At 39.4% G+C, this 21,869-nt stretch overlaps 1 protein-coding gene and 1 pseudogene across 2 annotated transcripts in view; both read left to right on the forward strand.

Moving 5' to 3' along the window:
• The window catches only part of LOC142426848 (uncharacterized), a 35,215-nt gene that overhangs the window by 9,411 nt on the left and 3,935 nt on the right, over positions 1–21,869 (forward strand). For both annotated transcript variants that reach the window (XM_075532404.1, XM_075532405.1), the window contains 5 exons: positions 3,048–3,169; positions 8,550–8,688; positions 11,879–12,000; positions 14,155–14,265; positions 17,179–17,285. In XM_075532404.1, coding sequence (XP_075388519.1) covers positions 3,048–3,169; positions 8,550–8,688; positions 11,879–12,000; positions 14,155–14,265; positions 17,179–17,285 — 601 coding nt within the window. The remainder of the gene's footprint in view (positions 1–3,047; positions 3,170–8,549; positions 8,689–11,878; positions 12,001–14,154; positions 14,266–17,178; positions 17,286–21,869) is intronic.
• LOC142426849 (fatty acid-binding protein 5 pseudogene) lies at positions 3,188–8,543 on the forward strand (annotated as a pseudogene).

The raw sequence follows: 21,869 nt of genomic DNA on the forward strand, positions 1-21,869 counted from the left end.
CAGGTTGAAACCTAGTCCCTGTTTCCCTGTGGAGATATAAACAATACCCTCCCCCATTGGGTGCGTTAGTACCCTGTTCCCCTGCTACCTTTTTTTTTTCTCCCCTCCTTTTTAGTTGGCTACCATATATCCCTGGATTTGGTCTTGCCCCTACCATACTATGTGGTCTTCACCCCAGGAATGTTTGTATACAGTAACTTTTTCCCTATGCCCCTTTTGCATTTTTTTAAGCTTACCTCAGTGGATTCATGTTGTACTTCTCCTTTTGTGCTTGGCTTCACTTAGCATGATTTCCTAAAGTTCTTCCCATGCAGCAATGTGCTTCATACATTCATCACTGCTTTTTAGCGATGTGTAGTACTCCATTGTATGTACTGCAGTTTTTTTAATTCACTCATCAGTTGATGGAAATTTGGGATGAGAATTCATATCTTACCTCTCCAATACTTGTTGCTTTCTGATATTTTGAATTGGGCTGTCTTTGAGCAATTCACTTATCCTCTGAAGACTAGGTTTCTCACCTATAAATCAAGGAATGTAATCTTTGACTTGTTTTCTATACATGAGTTTTTAATCGTTACATGACTTAATTTCTAAAGAAAACAAAAATTTAAGCCAAAAAAGAAAAGTTTCCAGAATGCCCGTTGTTATTTGTGACTTAAACTGAGCAATGTGAGCCAATGTGCAAGGTGGTGGTGTTGTTTTTCCCCCCCAAATCAATTATTTTGTACTTATGAAGGAGATCATGAGCTTACTTAGTAACAGTCAAAAATAAGGGTCCAAGTTTATGGAGAATAAGGGTCCACGTTTATGGAGATAAATGGTAGTCCCTATAAAATCTTTTTCTCCTAATACCACTTTAAAATAGTAAGAAAGACACAATTTCCTAGAACTCTTTTACCCTAGAAAGAATTGCATTTTAAAAGAGAAACAGGCACATACTCACCACCAGTTACGGCCTGCCCATAGCAGCCCTGTGTCTGCAACTTAGCATGCTCCTCACCTCTTTATTACCTCTCTCGCGTGTCATCAAGGCCTGCTGGGACAGCTGCAGTAGGTATCTAGCTGACGAGAGATTTTCTGTATAAGAGCATCGCCACAAAGCCATGGTAAACCTTCATACCCAGAGACAAACCCAAGGTGGTACTTGCTTTTGACATGGAGGACTTGGGAGATGAGCTGGGTGCTGCCGTTGCTGGCGTTCTAAAAAGTTCTCCTGTGATGGAGCTCACAGTGAAGAAACGAGACCATGTGGGACTGCTGATCATCAAGAAAAAAGGAAATAGCCAATTTTGATGCTGCAAACTAACCTGTCATAATATCACCTGGTTATTTAATTAGAATGAATACCACTTCTGTCTGATTCACAGCCCCTGGGTTCTAAATGTGGTACACACTGTAAACTACAGCTTTTACATTCACAGGCATATGCCGTACTTTTTGAAACATGGTGGTGCACATTTGTTTAATCAGAAAAGGAAAGAATAAATAAAAGGATAAGAAACACTCAATACGTTTGTTCCCTATACTACCATTTCATTAGTAGAATATTATGCTTCGAGATAAGTCATGTTCTATTAAAATTTTATGTGAGCTGCTTAGAAATAATACTTTTAAGGTCAATTTTTAAAAAACTAACTCAAAAGTTGAAGCAACAAAACAATGACCACCACTTTTACACCTTCATCAAGAGTCACTGACTGTCTTGTTGTACCTGTCCATTTGCACACTGTCCACACAGACTTCTCTATTGCTAGACCATTTCAAAATAGGTCATTTCTCTTTACCATGGAGCCCTACCAACTCAGAGCTACCCTGCTGGACCGCATAGAACCATTCCCCGTTTCCAGGACTGTAAATTCGTAAAAGTACACTAGAGATACGTTAAAAATTATGCTATTTTAATTATCATTTCATCAGCTGTTGTAAGGCAGCAGAAGAGCATGATTGTTGAGAAGCTTAATATTTCTCTTTGCCTCTGAGTCCATTCCAATTCCTGACAGCCTATAGGACAGTTAACTCCTTATGGTTTCCAAGACGGTATAAATCCTATAGAGAGTTGGCAACCTCATCTTTTTCCTGCAGAATGCCTGAGTTTCACACACACACCATCACCACCACCAACCCCCTAACCCCCGCCGCTTCCCTCCCCCCAAACTGGTGGTTAGACAGCCAATGCTAATCTCACAGTGCCCCCACGGCCCTTTAAACTTACTATATCACTGAGCTCCCTCACTACCATCAGACAGCAGCTGCTCTGTAGGGTTTCAGAGACTGAATCTTTGTGGGAGAAGGCAGCCTCATCTTTATCCCAAGGAGCAGCTGGTACACTTGAACTGCCAACTTTGCAACTAGTATCCCAGTGTTTAATCCACTATGCCAGAGGGTTCTTTAAAACCTACTCCACAGCAGGTGCCAAATGTTAGTGCTTGTTATTTTAAGTACTGGGCACGTTTTGTTGGAGTCAGAGACACTCGGATTAGAATTATTTTATTATTAAGCCTGTGTAATACCTTCAAAATGTCTAAGACTCGTATGCTCAGAGCAGGAGTATTTGATTCCTTCTAAGAGAGTTTACGTTTCTAAAAGCCAGTGGCAATACGACCTTTGAGTGATGCAGATGATTTGTGCTGGTCTCCTGGCCTAAAGGTTGGCAGTTTGAACCCTCCCATGGCAGCCAGTGATCTGCTTCCATGAAGACTGCAGACAAAAAGCGACTATGAAGCAGTTCTCCGCAACAACATGGAGTCGTCTTGGATGGGAGCCCATTTTCAGTAGCAAATTTGATTTTCTTGAGTACAAGTAAAGTGGTTGAAATGCAACATGTTTCAAAATGCCTTTGCTATTAACTGAAGGTTAAGATTTTAAAGCAATTTATAAAGGGGAGGGAACCCTCATTTTTAAATTTAAAATTTTAACCATCTCTATTTGTTTAAAAGGATTATTGTTATAAATTGGTATTATTTGGTGGAAAGTTATCGATTATAATCACTTAATCTAGATGTAAGTACAACCATAAAACCTACTTCTTTTCTCCACGCCCACAGGAGATTTTGATGAGTTCACTCAAGATAATAATGATTCTATGTTGAAAAGCATAGCAGAAGACCTTCGGAATTACTTACCTCCGGAAACGATGCTTTCTTCAGAGCATCTAGCCCTGCAAAAAGTAAATGCATTCATTTCTTCTAAATGCTACTTAAAGATTCTACTTAAATGAGAGGGATGGTTTGGCCATCACCAAGTGCCGTGGCTGTGATACGTGCTACGGAAGACACAGAAAATGTTTGAAGTGTGATCTCCTTGCCTTCTAGGAGTGTGTTCCAGTTGTACAGATCAAACTCATTGATAAAACAATTGCTAACAAAATATACAGCAGTTAAGAATAAATTCCTAAATTTAACAGATGGAGTTCAGAGGAGAAAGATAGCAAAGACAGTGGAAGTAATCAAGAGAAGTGTCAGGAGAGAGGTGGGTTTGAGCTAGACTTTGAGAAACCCTTAGTAGTAGTGAGGAGAACCACGTGAGTTCAGGCCAGATGCTACACTGAATGCAGTGTGGTGTCAGGGTTGTGGGGCGTCTTGATTGCAGGGCCTGTTGGGTTGTGGTGGAAAATAAGGTTGGTTTAATTATTTAGGATGTAGGTCATAGTTAAGTGAATCCGTTAAACCCAGGAAACCCAACAAAACCCAGAAGCTCTAGTGAGCAGGACAGGCATTAACAAAGTCTGAAAAGAAAGACTTCACTTTCATTCAAAAAGATGATTAGCCAGCCTAGCAAGAGAACATGTGTTTTCATTTATCAACTTTTTAACTTTGGCTTGTAGCCATAGGATGTATTTGAAAGAAAAGCAAGGTTTCTTGAATAGAAGTTTATGTTCACAGAAGAAAATTTTTCCTATAGGAAATATTTTTTTGTTTTTACTAGACCCTCTCAACAAAACATTTGTTTACTATTTCAGTTTTTGCCTCTCACCAGCACCCCTTTTTATATAGGAGGTCAGTTTTACCAAGTATATACCTTTTAGGAACTTTTGTTTTCTTTTACACCAGTAAACTTAGGTAGAAACGTGGGTAGAAGGTATTGACTGCAGTGGGCATGGAGGAACTTTTTGAGGTGATGAAAGTCTTTCAAAGCTGAGTGTGGTGCTGGCTGTGCAATCATTTAAATTGCATATGTGCACTTCAGTGTGTGAGTTTCATGAAATGCACAACATATCCCAGTCATTCGGTAAAAATCAATTATAAATAGGTTCTCAAGCCAAATTGCTTGACTCCTCTACTAACTGTCTGGGCAAGGGACTTCAATTCTCTACTTCTAGTACCTTGATTCCCAAAGAGGGCAATAATGGGAGCCAGCAGGCTCATCCCCTCCTGCAGTGTGGCTGATGGCTTTGAACAGCCGGCCATGCTGCTAGCAGCCCCACACTTAACCCACTTTGCCACCTGGCTTCCTAGTTGATAAAATTATTACATACGATTTAAGTAAGTTCGTACATAGATGTAAAGTTCTTATAAAAATGCCTGGCACATTTTAAATATTTTCTAAATGTTAGCTATTTTAGTGGTAGTGGTAGTCTGTCCTGAAAGGTATCAAAATCCGTTACAAGACAATAGGTTTGGTTCTATTATTAAGACAGCTGTTGCCACTACTGTGAGTACTATGATTTCATTCCCTGTCACTCCATCTAAAGTAAGAGAGGATGGCCAAGTTTAAGTTATAGACTAACTTTAATCTCACTCACTCTTTAAGCATGTTGATGATCATCCTTCTTACTTTCTCTGTTCATAAAATAATACCAGTAACTTGTCTTTCCTACCTTTCTCCTGGTTTATATGGACCCTTTTACACCACATATTGGTGACCTTTTATTTGAACCTGGTCTTAGATCCTTTTCCTCTTAGTATTTCTAAGATTTATCTGTTTCAACAGATTTTTTTAGGCACTGTGGAAGAACTGTTAAGGAAATGATTCTAGCTCTCAATGGCATTTACACATGACAGTTTTTACCCTATTTTATAATATCTGTCAACTCTGTGCAGGAGAAAGGTGAGGCTTACTGCTCCTGTAAAGATTTAGTCTCAGAAACCTACAGGAGCAGGTCTACTGAAGCCTCTAGTCAGAACTGCAGCGTATGTGTTGATTCCTTTGCTTGTTTGTTTTTTATTAAACTCTTAAGGCGCTCTGGTGGTATATTGGGTGTGTTGAGCCACAAGGTTGGCAGTTCAAACGCACCAGCCACTCCATTGAAGAACTATGAAATCTGCTTCTATAAAGATTTCATCCGGGCAGCCTTACGGAGCATTTCTGCTCTGCCCTCTAGGATAGCCGGGAGTTGGAATCGACTAATTTTTTGGCTGTTGTAAGAAACCCCTATGTTGACCCTCACCTCTTCATTCTTTTTGATCATATGTAATTTTAAAATACCTTAATATGAACGTGGTGAAAGGTAATTTGTCCTTTTTCTACAAAGCCTTTATTATTCCTACTCACCTCCATTTCTTTTCTCCTAAAAATAAAAGCTTTGCTTTCTTTAGTTTTCCATCTTAGTTCTGTTAATGCCTGAATCTTTTCACTCTACTTTCTCTCTTTAAACATTTCACTGCTTTTCCAATCCTGTAACTGCTTCAATTTAATTAGTCCTAACTTCTGCTTTGAAAGCTTTTTTTTTTAAACATTTTATTAGGGGCTCATACAACTCTTATCACAGTCCATACATATACATACATCAGTTGTATAAAGCACATCTGTATGGTCTTTGCCCTAATCATTTTTTTCTCCTCTTTTTTTACATTTTATTAGGGACTCATACAACTCTTATCACCATCCATACATATACATACATCAATTGCTCATACAAATCTTATCACAATCTATACATTTTATTAATTTTACTTAATGCTTCAAACATTTCACCAATTCTTTTTACTCCTTAACCCTCCAGCTTCTCAGGACCTTTCATCTAACATATATTAAGTGCCTCCTGTTTGCCAGGCACGCAAAGAAAAAAAAATCAAGACCCAACAGAAACGGGCTCTGCCGACCTCCTTGTCCTGGTTCTCTCCTGTTTTATTCCCTCTTATCAAGTGTGCTGTTCACCTCTTTGTTTCCTTCTGCTTTCGAATGGCCCATTCTTTGCTTATTCTTCTATTCCTTTATTCTTAGAGAGAGAGAGTGTGTGTGTGTGTGTGTGTGTGTGTGTGTGTGTGTGTGTGTGTGTGTGTGTGTGTGTGTGTGTGCGCACATACTTTCACAAATCCCCTCATGGCCCTTCACATTCCAACTCTTATGGGAGACATATGCTATGAATATTGTTTTCTAAAACAAATCATTTCTACTTCACTGTTGATCTGAAGGGGAAAAATCTTTCATGTGTTCTTTTCATCTATAAACGCCAGAGCATAGGGACTAAAACCTTTACAGTTTTAATATGCTTTCTATTTTATGAACACAACAAATCTTAGGGAAAACTCATTGGCATGATTCCAACTCTTAGTGACCCTTTAGGACAGGAGAATTGCCCCATATGTTCCTTAAGGCAGTATTCTTTATAGAATGCTTTCTTTCTCTCTCTTTATAGAATGCTTCCTTTGTCTTCCTTTCTCACTTGAAACAGCTGTAGGTTCCAGCCGCTGGCCTTTTGGCTGGCAAGCCTGTCTGCCACCAGTGCACCTTAAAACTCTTAGTGAACGTCCAGTCATTCAGAATGGATCCTCAAAAGAGGAAAATAATGAGAGATGTTTGGATGGTATTCATAGTAAGAGTGTGTAAGCACACATTATGATTTACTGTAATATGTAAAAGCAGGAAAGGTATTGATTGCAAACTGGTAGTTGTCCCACAGTCCTCTAACTACAGGGTCTGCTGTTTGAAACCAACAGCTACTCCTCACAAGAAAGAGCTTTCTACTCCTGGAAAGAGCTAAAGGCTAAGAAACACAGTACCAGTTTACCTGCCTGTCCTGTAGGGTTCTTATGAGTCAGAATTGAGTTGATGGTATTTTTCTTAACTCGTTTTTTTTTAAACGTTTTATTAGGGGCTCATACAACTCATCACAATCCATACATACAGAGTTGTTGGTATTAAATGTGAGTGATTTTTAAGATTAAGTTTTAATGGCATTTTCATTATTGAAAACTTTGCGTTCAGGACAAAGATTACTAAATGTTTTGATAGTTGGTCAGGCTTATATCCAATTATCAATTTCTCCTTTTGCTAGCTAGCATAATTTCTTCTCAGGACTTTCTCTGAGTATCCGTTTCTTGACTTTAAAATGTACTACATAGGCCTAGCTAAATAACAGATTGTCTTATAAAATAAAGACTATTACTACCAAGAGGACAGGGAAATCATATTACTAGCAATGAAACATCCGGCATGAAACTAATGAGAATGCTGGAACTCTGTTTAAAATGTAGCCAGTGTCATTACACAATTTATGTAGTAATTCGGAACTTAAGTTGCCATGTAAGCTTTCACCAGAAACACAATGAAATGTTATTTTAAAATGCTACATATTATTTAAAAATATGTGAACGCCAACACTCTCCTACCAGACTCTCCTCTACCTTCTCTGCTCACCCACTGGTCCTCGCCTACCATGGCCACCGTCCAGCAGTTCATGGGAAGATGGCGACTGGTCCACAGCAAAGGCTTTGATGAATAATGCATGGGAGAACTAGGAGTGGAAATGGCTCTTCCAGAAATGGGTGCAGTGGCCAAACCTGACTGCATCGTCAGTTGTGATGGCAAAGCCCTCACCGTGAAAACAGAGAGCACTTTGGAAACCACACAGTGTTCTTGTAACCTGGGAGAAAAGTTTGAAGAAACTACAGCTGACGGCAGAAAAACTCAGCCGGTCTGCAACTTCACAGGTGGTGCTTTGGTCCAACACCAGGATTGGGAAGGGCAGGAACGCACAATAACAAGAAAATTGGAAAATTAGTGGTAGAATGTGCTATGAACAAGGTCACCTATACTCAGACCTATGAAAAAGTAGATAAAAGATTCACTTGGATAAGAGTTAGCTGTGAGAATGAACAAGCTCAATGAGCAAGTCTCCGTACTGCTGTGTTGTTGTTCTATTTTATCACACACATTTTACATGCAACTATTTCAAAGTGTTGATTCGATTAGGATCATCCCTTAGATTAATAAATGAATGTGTTTGTGCTAAAAATGCAAGTGTATATTGAAGGAAGTTTCAAAAAGCTCATAGGAAGGTGGAATGGGAAGTGGAATTTTTCCACACACTCTCGGAACCCTCATCTATACTACTTAGGATGAATAAGGTGATTTATAACAGCTAAAGGGTACATAGTTTTTGAAGCTATATTTTGCATCATTACAGATCAAAAGAAAACTTCATAGTGTCTCAAAGCAAATGAAAGAAAAGCAGTTACTGACTTGAGTAAGCAGAATTTGCCTTTCTGGACTTTTGTTGCTCCCAGAATTTTAGCACATGAACCACTGATGTTTTCCCTTATTTAGCAATAAAAAGAGACGTCTTTGTACTTTGTTTCTTTTGATGTTTTTCTTCTTTCCACCAGATAAAGCAACAGCCAGAACCCACAGTTCACGTTGATGCATTCCTTTATGATGAAGACTTTATTGATTCATTATGTGAGGAAGGAAAAATGAGCAGAAACTACTGTATGATGTGTGGCTCACAGCAGACTGCACCTCTAGGTAGGCACTCAAGTATGCAAACATACCAAAAAGTGGAGTCTTCCTTACATGTTACAAATGTGCAAATTTGTGACCAAGTCATTCGATGTTTTTAAAAGCAGAGGTCCAGTGTACAGCATATTGTCATATATTATTCGGTACCATCTTGTTGGTTCTGATTGATAGCAGCCCCGTGGACAACAGAACAAAACACTGCCTGGTCTGTGCCGTCTTCACAATTTGACTTCTGTTTGAGCTCGTGGTTGTAGCCACTGTGTCAGTTCATCTTGTCAAAGGTCTTCCTTTTTTTGCTGCTCCTCCACTTTACCATGCATGCTGTCCTTCTCCAAGGACTGGTCTCTCCTGATAACACGTCCAAAGTCTCACCAGCCAGCTCATTAAGTAGCATTCAGACTGTACTTCTTCCCAGCCTGATTTATTTGTTATTTTGGCAGTCTATGGTACTTTCAAGCCATTGCCCAATATTGCTGTTACTGAAATTAAATGCAAATGCTATGTAGGGAAGCTAATGTCATAGAGGGTGAGTAAGTAGCACAGAGGCCACATCTGACCCCTTCTAGCTACACAAGGGAAAAGGAGAATCTTAACTCCTCACCAGCCCAGGGCCAATTCCACAAGCAGAGGTCAGGCACAAGCACTCCTCCACCTCCATATTTTTTTAACCCTATTCTGACACCATTCCCCCCCATGGCACTTACGTTTTCTGCTGGGTTTGATAAGCCATTGCAGTGGCCACTCAGAACTCAAAGATAACACTCACAATTATGGGAGTTTATTAGGGAAGTTAGCAGGTTACCACAAGCCAGGACCAGAAAGCATTAAGCATAGTGTTACTAGTTCATAGCAGTACCTCTCCCTCTCCCTCTCCTGTCTTCAGTCTCTAAGCCACGTGGTTCCTTAGACACTGGCTTTGTGAACCAGGATACTTGCCTGCTCCTCTGCCTCAGAGTCTTGGCGGTGCTTCCATGTTCTGTCTCAGAGTATTCTTGCCTGGGCCTTTTGTCTGAGTGTGGCATGGTCTCTGCTGCCTCCACTACTTCAGGCAGTGATTTTAAATGTGTTCTGCTGGTGACTCTTCTTTGATGGTCCTGGGAATTCTTTCTTCTGCTTTGGAGATACCTCATTCTTAAACCCACTGATCTCCTCTGTTAGTGTTTCACACATTCTGTTTGCATGGTCCAATCTAATAATTTGATGGCAGTTACAAAGACATGGGTAGAAGTAGTATTCAAAGTAATTTCACTTCACCACAGGGGGTGTCTGCTTTTCACATGCAGAAACTATTGTTCAGATGTGACTTTTCAGTCCAGAAACTTAACAGAGGCGCATGTACATAGGGGAACCGATGCATATTCTCTAAACTCAAACGATTGACATGTAAACCATAATGCAGATGTATTTATAATGTGAAATAGAACTGCAGGAAGTTCTATTCATTCTCCATATGAAACCATAGAAGTCAGAAGGTAATCAGATATTGTGGGTAAGCATGAACTCAGAGGACAGAGATAGATGATCTTGGGCATTTATCCAGGCCATGATTCAGCCAGTGAAGCATTCCTGGTTCATCAGAGACAGAGCTCAGTGCTCATGACAACGTTTCCCAAGTCTCTTCCCCTTTACCTGAAGCACCGATGTCTGAAACAGGAGACTAGAGTGAGTCCTTGCTGCTAATATAACTATTCAGTTACACATTCTGATCCAAACTAGATAGGCGTGTCTAGGACCAGGCTGTTTTGTTTGTCATACTATCCCTGCTTTCCTGCTCACTTCGTTACTACTTGCTCTGTCTACCCCTTCAGGTAAGTAATCTTGTCCTTACATTACTGACATTGACATGCTACCAAATCAGGGAACATGCTGCTAACAGTCTGTGAATTCATTGTGCCAGTGTTAGAATTTGAGATTAAACTTTCCTGATTTACTAGTTTTTATTTAAAGGTCATATAGTTTCTACTGAAAGTAGTTAAAGTTTACAACACAGAAAAGGACCCGGACAAGAATAACAAGGGAAAACTGAAGACTGGATTAACTATTAACACCCTATCAAACCGTTCATAACTTATAAAATGTCGCTGTGACAGGTAAAACTTGGAGGACTAAGATGTACCATGCCATAAAAATCTATCTGTCAATAGCAACGGGTTACCTGAACCAGTCCAGGTAACTAAAATGAATCTGAAAAGCTAAACCCGTGTGGGACTTCCCCAGGGTGACCAGGGCTTTATCTAGCAGCTTTCCTAACCATAAGACACGAATGGTGACTCTGGCCCAGGACAGAAGCAAAGCGCTTGTGTGGCCATGGGTAAGTGTGGATGAAGATCCTAGGGTAAAAAGGCTATGGTGAGCAAAGGCTGTCTCCCGAGAAAGAGGTACTTCTACGGCCTAGTCACACCCTTTATTCCCATCCAAGAGATCGGCCTCCCTATTTTCTTTGCTACAATCTATCAGTTAATGGCAATTTTTTTCTCTCCTTCCAGACCATTACACTATGTAAAATAATGTAGAAAGTTGAGTTACCTCCATATCAGGAAAACCAGGCTCAGGCTTTCCCATATATTTCATCACAAAATTTGGGGTGAGAAGATGGGCGTGAAGAGGCCGGAAGTAGCAACTAACTGAAAGGCAGTTGGCAATTTAGGAGGGTATCCTAATCTCCTTTCATACAACCCCTCTCCTGCACTGAATATGTCCAGGCTGGTCAGGGCTGCTACATCGTACAATCCCAGATATGGTCATTCATTTGATCATTTATAGTCTTTACAGCAATATTAATTCTGAGGCTGGCTCTGGAGGAAAGTGCAAAGGCCAGAGGTATGGCATTTAGGAATCCAACAAACACCACACCAAGAGAGAAAAGGGGGAAAACCTGAAAACGTCCCAAGCAGCAGAAGGAAGGAAAAGAGGGGCCTTCAGCCTCGGGGCAGACATCTGGGGAGCTGTTCCATAGAGGCTTCTTAAATATCAGTGACTATGACTTCATACGTGTTTTTCTCTAATACTGCCGAGTGGATAACTGAGAAATTGCCACATTATTTTTTCCCCTAAATAACTTATGGATGGCTGTCATTGATCAAGAAATAAAAATGTGAAATTTGCTTTATAAATATAGGTGAAAGAATTAGACACACAGAATGGAATTATTAATACCCAAACAAAAGTTGATGTTCACTATGTTCTAATCCTCCAGGATTTATTTCTCATTCCTTCTCCCTCGTGGAATTGAAGTTCATTTATCATCATGTCCTCCCTGATCTCTCGGGAAAGATCTTGGTTGATGTTGGCTCCAGGCTCGGCACAGTTCTTTACGGGGTAAAGTTCAGCTTGTGAACGTACTTGACATATGGAAAGTACTGCATTCTGCTAGCAACAGTTTCGCTGGCCACCATCCAAGGTGATAGATTGGTTTTATTTATTAGAGTCACAGGATAAGAAGGTTAAAATAGTTTAGCATAAACAGGCACTTTAGTCCTGTTTAATGGTGATAGGTGACTTTGGTCTTTCAAGAAGAAACTGACTAATTCCCGTTACCAGTTTCTATAGCTCAAGTAGAGAACTATCATGTGACTCTCTTAACATTGCTGTTTTGTCGGTCACTATTGCCCTCTGACCGCTTTTTTTGCTTGCGCTGTACAGTGTAGCTTATGCTGAGTGAGCTGTGGTAAGCGAAAGCGCCTGTAAACCTGCGAATGTGGTTGACCTAGGAAATAACTGTCACCATGAGGAAATCACCTAACACCTTGGGACCTTGAAGTTCCCTGACTGTGAATGAACACACTAAATGAGGTCCAAAGAGACATCTTGGAGCCTTGATGTAGTGGTTAAGCATTGGGCTGCGATCTGCATGGTTGACAGTTCAAAACCAGCAGCTCCTCAGGGGAAAGACTGGCCTTTCTACTGTCATAAACAGAATCTCCGAAACTCACCGGGATCACTGTGGGTCAGCAATGACTCGATGAAGGGACACATCTTGTTCCACTTTTTGAGCTCCAGTGTTTGAATATATATTTTTTCAAAACATTACCTCATTGTTTTAGAATCTTTAATTCAAATCATCAGTATTTCTTAGGTTCTTAAATGGTTTTTTCAAAGTTTAACTGCAGTTTCTGGTTGCCATTAGCAGACTTGTTAAAACATGTGGCCCACAGCAGTAGAGGCTCAAGCCAGAAGCAGGCACTGTGGGGTCCCAGCATCAGTGCCAGCTCTAGGCAGAAACAGTTAACCCTGTAAGGACAGATACATTGTTCCCTGTTAACGCGTGTATGCCACAGCTATAAACGATAGCCAAAGAAGAAAAAGTCTCATATGGTTTCTCAGGAGAATTGATGATCAATTAATATCTTTCTACCGCTTTTGTCTGTTTTCTGATTTTCATCAGAAATGAATCCCGCTGAAATAATTGTGGCTATGCAGGTATGATGGCAGCATTGATACATTGAATACATGACCATTTTCTACATCCTAGGTCACTGGTCAGTCCACAATAGAATTTTTTTTTTTTAGTTTATTTATTTATTTATTTTGACAGTTTATTGGGGCTGATACAATTCTTTTCACAGTTCATACATATACATACATCAATTGTATAAAGCACATCTGTACAGTCTTTGCCCTAATCATTTTTTTTCTCTTCTTTTACATTTTATTAGGGACTCATACAACTCTTACCACAATCCATACATATACATACATCAATTGTATAAAGCACATCCATACATTCCCTGCCCCAATCATTCTCAAGGCATTTGCTCTCCACTTAAGCTCCTTGCATCAGGTCCTCTTTTTTTTCCCCCCTCCCTCCCACAATAGAATTTTAATGCCTACAAATGCACTATGAAATATAGTCTAAAAGTCTACAAAAGATACAAATTTGGTTTTCACATAGGTGCACCTTGATCTAAAATTGTCAGGAAATCATTTGACCCTTTCCTTCCAAATTACTGTTATTTTAACCACAAATAGATACGTAACAATTGATGGCTGATTCTTGATAACCCTTATTAACTCATTAGCTGATTATTCCGGACCGATTTCAGGACACTGGGCTGACTTCCCTGACCAGCCCAGAGCACCCCTCAGGCCACCTTCTCCTATGTCCCACAGGGTAATTCCTTCCTTCTTTCTCCCTGAAGTAACTTACCAAGAAAGTTACCAAAAGAATCTATATGGGGAAAAAATTATGTCATCATTGTTTTCATTTCCAACTTGATTGAATGCATAGTTTTACCAGGGAAAGATGGAATCAATATTTTTAAATAAAACTACCTTTAAACAATGGAAATATATATATAGTAAGCTGTAATTACAGCCTTGATAACAAAATCTTTTAAGGTTTTGAATGTTTTATAAAAATTGCGGTTATTTAACTTACTTTATAGTTTTACATTTCTTTTTGATTTCAAATAGAAATAAACTCATAATCAAGAATTAATTCATTTGCATCTAAATGTATCCTTTTTATTTTAGGGTTATCTTTATAGTTCAGCATTGCAACTATATGGAGTAGAGATGAATGAAGACTTTTGCCAGTTGCAGGAAATGGTCATAAAAAAATATCAGTTCACTGATAGAATAAAGGTATACTTTTTAATATCTATTCTCTTGGAGCCAAAAACTCTGTTTTGACATACTCTCGGTTACTGTTATGAAGGAATAGGTATGTAGATTAAATATGAATAGATTATATGTTATATACTATTATAAAAATAATTCTCTTAAAACAGTTAAAATTGGTAATTCTAGTTATATCCTACACCCAATTTCATGTTCGTACGAAATGTATTTACTTAAACTTCATGTGCTGAAATTTTGAAAAGGATTTAGTAATGTTCACAGTGTTTGCATCCTAATTTCCTGAACCTTTGGGAGGACTAAATGGCACAGAGCAGTTGTTCATGGGAGACTGATGCCCGAGGTTAGGCTTCCACGGAGTTCTCTTTCCCTGTACTTCAGGATAGGGAGTAAGAAAGGACGTTATTTAAGCTAATGGTTTAATTCTTAATTGTTTCACTAATAATCCTCTCTCCTGGCAATCCAAAGAAAAGTATATTTTTTAAAGTGGTTTACACACACACATCTCTTCTCACATTCTTCACATTTTTGTGAACTAATACCTTCTTTTTTAAATCCCCTACTACCTCACTCATCCCTGGTGTTTATGTAGTTATCAGAATGCGAGGGGGTACCCACCCAAAACAGAAAAGACTCCACTGGGCAGAGCTTTCCTAGTACACATTTGCTCGCCAATTAGCTAGCTCGCTCTGAGTTAGTGCACCCAGTGGTATCACCTGGGAAGGGTCTATCCGGTCACAGTGAATTTATTAGTAAAACCAGTTTCCCTCGAACCTCATTTTATGTGATGGCTGACTTAATAGAACAGTGCGCAGGTGTGAAGTCTTGTTTCCTGCTCTGGAAAAATGCCGCAGGAAGTTTTCTGATGTTGAACACAGTTACGAGGACAGCGCTGTGGGAAAAACTCAAGTGTCCTTGGGGTTTTCTCGTTTCAAAAAAGGAGAAATGTGGATTGCTGACAGACCTCATTCTAGACATCTGTCAACTTCCCAAATGGATGAAAATATTGACAAAATTCATGCACTTGTACTCGAAAACTGAAGACAGGCCATTGAAGAGATGGGGAAGTTATCTGGACTGTCTTGGAACTCAGTTCAGGGAATTTTAATGGAAGATTTGGGAGTGAGACAGGTTGCTGTGAAATTAGTGCCTCGGGTCCTGGACCAGGAAAAGGCATCACTTGGAAACATGCTGTGATTTGAAAGAACAGCCTGGGCATGACCCAGACTTTTATCCAAGATCATTACTGATAATGAGACATGATGCTATTCTTACAACCCTGAAAGTAAACATTAATCAAGCCAGTGGGAGATGCCATCGTCACCTCGCCCTCAAAAAAGCTCGCCAGATGTAATCAAAGATCAAGAAGATGCTTATTTGTTTTCTTGATGTGAGGGGGATGATAGTCCATTTGCAGTTCATTCCACCAGGTCAGACTGTTAGTAAAGCTTTGTATTTAGAAGTTCTGAAAAGATTGTGTAACAGTGTGAGACAAAGAAGGCCTGATTTGTGGCAGATGGTGAGCTTTTAGGTATTGCCACCACGACAATGCACCTGCTCACACAGCCATCTCAGTGTACTAGTTTTTAGCCAAAAACAGCATATCTCTCTTGCCTCTCACACCGTACTTACCTGAAGTCCTTCTGTGCAAACTGCTTTTTGTTTCAGCGAATGTAGAGGGACATGAAAGGACAGAGATTGGACAACATAGAAAAGATGTAGGAAAAAATGAGGGAGGTGCTGTTAGCCATCCAAACAGATGAGTTTGAAAAATATTTCCAAGATGTTTACATTCTTACATATAGGAGGTGCCCATTAGCTGGTTACATTGATTTGGTTTCCTTATGACTTCTGTCTGCTCTGCCAGCATTCAAGAAGTTGCTCAGAGCCATTCCTTGTTTGCTGCCGTAATTCATTGACCTACCGGATTCTTAATCTGACCGATTCCTTTTCACACAGTCTGTGTGGTGTTGGGGAGAAAAGAGTGCCTGGAAATGGGGTGGAAAAGGAGAAACTCTTGAGAGCTAAGATGTATCAGTAGTATAATTTATGTATTGATTCCATATTTAAACTGGGTGCTTAGAAAGCTAATTAACTGATTTTTTTAGAACTTATAATGTTAAACTATTTTAGTATTTTAACTTAAAAGTAAAGAATAAAAGTATTAGACACCTCCCCAACAGTCTAAATATTATTATGTAATTAAGACAATTTGATTATTTAAAAGGAGGAACTATATGGTACATAGTAAATATTTTTCTCTTCTCACACTGAAAGTGTTTTATTTTACTCTTGTGTGAATGTTTTCTCATGTTATCTTGCCTATCCTCAGCACGACCTTGAATGTAACTTTTTGAGGTAAATTAAATGCGCTTTAATTGCTTTGGATGATTTTTTGTGTGTAGATAATACATTTGTATTTGTATTACATGTGAATTTTAAATGAAGAGTTGGACACTGCCAATTAACACATTAATACTTTATAATTTGCAAGTTATTTTTGCATAATTTTATGTGGTACCCTTTGCGTCTGATGCAGGTCAGATTAGATCCTGTTTCATTCATGAGGAAACTGAGGCTGAGATAGCAAATAATGACTGTCAAAATAGAGTGCAAAGACAAATTCCACCTAAAACAAATAAATAAATTTTCACAAGTTTCTGGAGTTTTTAAAAGATAGCAAGTATTTCCCATAGGCAGTAGTATTAAATATATTCTTCTTTTTTCCTTCTTAAGCACACTTGACCTCAACAGCCTCAGAAACCCTATAGATGTTCTGTGTGTTGAGGTATGCTATTAGTTAGAATTGATTCAGTGGCACTGGGTTTGGTTTTGGGTAACTTCTCATGTTGCCTCGTTGACATAAAAAAGCCAATGCACGTTTCTTACGTGATTGTATGATCTGACGCCCTTCTCTAGGTGCTTCATGCAGACATCTGTACCCAAGGTTCACTTCTGCAAAATGCTGATGTTATCATAATGAACAATGTCTTTGAATATTTCCTTAATGAGGCAGACCAGGCCAGGTATGTTATTTATTCAAACAAGAAACTTGTTGTTATTGTTATTATTAATATATATCCAGTACGGTGAAAAAAGATTGATATAGTAGAAATGGTTTTGCATTAAACTTCTTAAAACCCACCTAGGCTGTTAATTTGTAAGGAAATGTGTTATATAGTAAACAAATATATAAACAACACAAGTATAAAAACAAAATGCAACTTTGTAAAGTGTTACATCTAATCGGGGCAGAAATATAAAAGGATTTTGTGACTCAAGCATTTGCTTAGCAGTCAGGAATATATAAGATGCCACTTTCTAGGGACACTATACTTTGCTGTCTGTTTTCTTTTAGTAAAATAACGTCATGTTATCCTATCGCAGAATGTTAGGAGTAGCTATAAATAACTATAATTAACTATAAATGAATACTGGGGACCTCGATAGCAATGGCGGGTAATCATTGGTCTGCTAACCGGAGGGTCAGCAGTTCAAACCCACCAGTCACTCCATGGCAGACAGGTTCTGTCTGCTTCAGTAAAAATTCCAAAACACCCAGGTCCCCACTTAGGGTCACTACAAGTTGGAAACATACGATGGCAATGGGTTTTTGTTTTCTTTTTAAATACGTGACTATAATTCAAAAAAAAATAAATGAATATAATACAGGCATACGTATATTTTCTTGGGGAAAATGTATTAATTATTGAACTTTTTAAATGTTCTTGAGGTAGTGATAATAGGTTCCTGGAATCTGTCCTATGTTCCCAGTAGTGGAAAGACTGACAAAGCTGTGATCATTTTCTGACCCCCGTGCTCCACCAGCACCTATAAGTTCCTATACTTCCAAACCCTACAGTCTGTTCACATGCTGGTTTTCCAGCCACTTAGAATTTCCTACTTACCCCAGTGCCATGTGCCCGCTCCGCGTACTGGGAGGCCCTGCCCATATGTAGGAAAAAGGAAGACACTCATGTTTGGATCAGTGCACCAATAAAGCTTCCACTGCAGCAAAATAAAAATGCACACAATTCTCTGAATGGAATCCAGAATGCCTAAACCCTTTCATTTTGTGCTCACCGCCCCCTTCACCTCTCACAAAACACATCCTCCCATTCACTGCTGCTAGACAAACATGAAAACCAAAATTAAACATTGCCATTGAGTTGCTTCTGACTCATAGCAGCCCTACTGGACGTAGTAGAACTGCCCAGCTGAGTTTCTAGACTGTAACTCTTTACGAGAATAGAAAGCCCAGTCTTTCTCCGGAGGAGCTACTGTTAGGAGAATAGAAAGCCCTGTCTTTCTCCGGAGGAGCTACTGTTAGGAGAATAGAAAGCCCCGTCTTTCTCCGGAGGAGCTACTGTTAGGAGAATAGAAAGCCCTGTCTTTCTCCGGAGGAGCTACTGTTAGGAGAATAGAAAGCCCTGTCTTTCTCCGGAGGAGCTACTGTGGTTTGAAGGCAGCCCATTTCTTTAGCAGCCCAGTGTGTAACCACTATACCACCAGGACTCGGTCCCTCTGAAGTGAACAACTTAAGCAGTTTTAAAACAAAGGAGCTCAACAGGAAGCTAATTATATGTAAAGTCAAAGCTCAGTCTGGGAGGGGTTATAGGCTACTGACCAGCATCACAGCATGACCAAAGTTGTATTAATCATAGCGCCCTCTACGCATAATTTTCTGTGGACACGGTATGCTTAGCCTTTTTAGGTTAATGACAGGTAGGTAGCCAAACATTTACATAATTATCAGAGAACAAAACGTTGGTAGGTTTATTTTATATAAGAAGTTGAAACCTTAAACTTTTGAATGCCGAAGACTGATGAAATCTATCAGTGACCCTAATACTGAAAATACTGCATGCTTGAGTTGTTTTTGAAACTTACCTGGTACTCCAGTCACAGAATGTATGGTTCAGTTTTAGTGTATGTGCTGCCGAAGCAAGCACGAATATTTGGTTCACCGAGTACGTATCTGCCACATGTGTTAGGCATTTCTTCAAAATTAGTCCAGTGTGATGAATTCTAAATGTGGATCGGTTCTAGCTTTTCATGATTAATTTAGTGTTTTCATTATGAATGACGGTATACAGGAGCAATTTTTTAAGTCATAGTAAGGCATTAGAAGCCCTAGTGATTATATGTTGGGCTGCTAACTACAAAGTCAGCAGTTTGAAACCACTATCCAATCCTCAGAAGAAAGATGACTTTCTACTCCTGTTAACAGTTACAGTTTCAGAAACTCTGCCCTATCCCACAGGGTCGTCATGAGTCTGCATCGACTCAAGGCAGTGAGAGTTGAGTTGAGTAAGACATTCTGATAATTAGAAGCATTCTGATAAAACATCATTTGCCTATATTAATTTTATGTTGCACAAACAATAGATGGCATAACATTTAATCTCCAAAAATTTACAATCTAAATCAGAATTTCAGGGCAATCGAATGATACAGTTTGGGGAGTTAGCATCTAAAAGAAAGCCTCAATACATCTGCAGTAGCAGAAACTATTACTTAGAAAGACTCAGGTTTGGAATAAGTTGGACACCGTTCACCAGAAGCAGGAAGTGTGATATTGACAACCATACAGTATACTCAGAGTCTTTATGCTTATTAAATAAGCTTATAAATATATCATTTTTAGGAATCACAAAAATAACAAGTAGTTCTAACTCAAATAGTAACATTTATATTCAAACACTGACATGGTTTTAGATCTAGCATGAGAAAAGATCTCTGTCATTTTATGTAATAAACTACAGAATTTACTAAAGTTAATAGCTATTTCTATACCTAAAATAAGTGTACTACTACTTCTGCCCACTTACTCGCTAGGGATGTATATCCCTTCTTTGCTTGTCCATTGCTCCTTAATGATGGGGCATACAATCATGACTCTTGTATACTATAGAAATCCAGTTCCTATGTACCTTAAAGGTTAAACAATTAGCCATACAAACTACACCCGAAGACACACGTAGGCAGGCACCCAGTATTCCATCTTGTGTTGAAGCTGCTTATTCCACTAATCTTCTAAAGTGCCCTGTTATAGCCGAAGTCTTTCCATTGAGTATTACTGGCAGCTGAATAAGGCGTGACTCTACGCTCGATGTTATTTTTAAAGTTGTAACCTACCTAAGAGGAGCCCTGGTGGTGTAGTGGTTACAAGTTGGGCTGCTCACCGTGAGGTCAGCAGTTGGAAGCCACCAGCGCTCCATGGGAAAGGCAGGGCTGTCTACTCTCAGAAGGAGCTGCCGTCTAAGTAACTCACAGGGGCAGTTCGACCCTGCCCTGGAGTGGCACTTTTGAGTCAAAAAACCGACTCTAGCAGTGAGTTTGGCTTTCTGGAATGTGCATAAAACTACCGGCCATGAAGTTCAATCCAATTCATGTTCATCCCAGAGTAGAATGTGTTCTGTAGGGTTCCAGTGGCAGATTTTTCAGAAGTAGAAACAGTCTTTTCTTTTGAAGTGCCTTTGCATGAACGTGAGCCTTTAACCTTTGACTCTGTACATGAACTTTGTCCCATTCAGGCGCTCCTGGTTTGTGTTTTATCCCATTGTTGGTAGTCCTTGCTTGGTTTCAGGGTTCTGTAGTCTGTCTTTCTCCATGACTCTGGCCCACCTCCATCCCCTGTAGTCTCAGCGCTAGCTGTGCCTATTGAACCAGTTTTGATACAATTTATAAGGAATTTAAGGGTCTACACCTTATGAAAACAAGAGAACATTGTCCAGTGTAGGGCTGGAAGGTGAACCCCTCAGTGTGGGAGGCACAGAGCTGCGCCTCAAAATAAAGTCAACCTTGATGACACAGTGGAGGAAAGCCTTCATGATCCGAAGGAGAAGTGGGAGCTGCAGACGCCCACTCGTGATGGGAATGTGCCGTGTGTGAAGTATGGAGATTGGAAGTCATCAGAAATGAAATGAAACTCTTGTTGATCGTTATCCCAGTTGTTACTGAGCTGAAATGATCTGACATTGCCATTTATAATCCAACAAGCATATGGTCTCTGTGCCAAGAGTGAATACTGGGCGATCAATGGTCAGTTAATATCCATACAACTGGAATGAAGACCAGTTAGTACAACCTTTATTCAACTTTATGCACCAACCACAGACACCAAAGTTGAAAATTGTACAGTCTAAAACTTATCAAGCATGCATTCAAGATGCACTGTAAATTATTAATGATTGGAATGCAGACGTTGGAAACAAAGTTGTTTCAAGGTAGTGTCACTTAATTGTGCTCGTGTAGAATATGTACATGGATCAAAGGCAGCCATTCAAAGAAAGCAAAAGATACTGCGTGATTCATAATTAGAAAAGGTGTGTGGCAGGCTTGTGTCCTTTCCTCTTATATACCCAGTTTGTATGCTGAACCAATAATCTGAAAAACCAGCCCGTATACAAAGAACACAGCCTGTGTTCATTAACACCCTGTGGTATGCAGAGGACTCAATTTTCCTTGCCACAGTGAAGTCAATTTGAAACTCTTACTGATGAAGGTGAAAAACTATAGCATTCAGCATAAATTAAATCTAAACGTGAAGAAACAAAAATCTTGACAACTGGGTCATGTTACACAGATTAAAAAATAACTTTGTCAAC

This window comes from Tenrec ecaudatus, chromosome 14, assembly GCF_050624435.1.
Source record: "Tenrec ecaudatus isolate mTenEca1 chromosome 14, mTenEca1.hap1, whole genome shotgun sequence".
Classification (NCBI taxonomy): domain Eukaryota; kingdom Metazoa; phylum Chordata; class Mammalia; order Afrosoricida; family Tenrecidae; genus Tenrec; species Tenrec ecaudatus.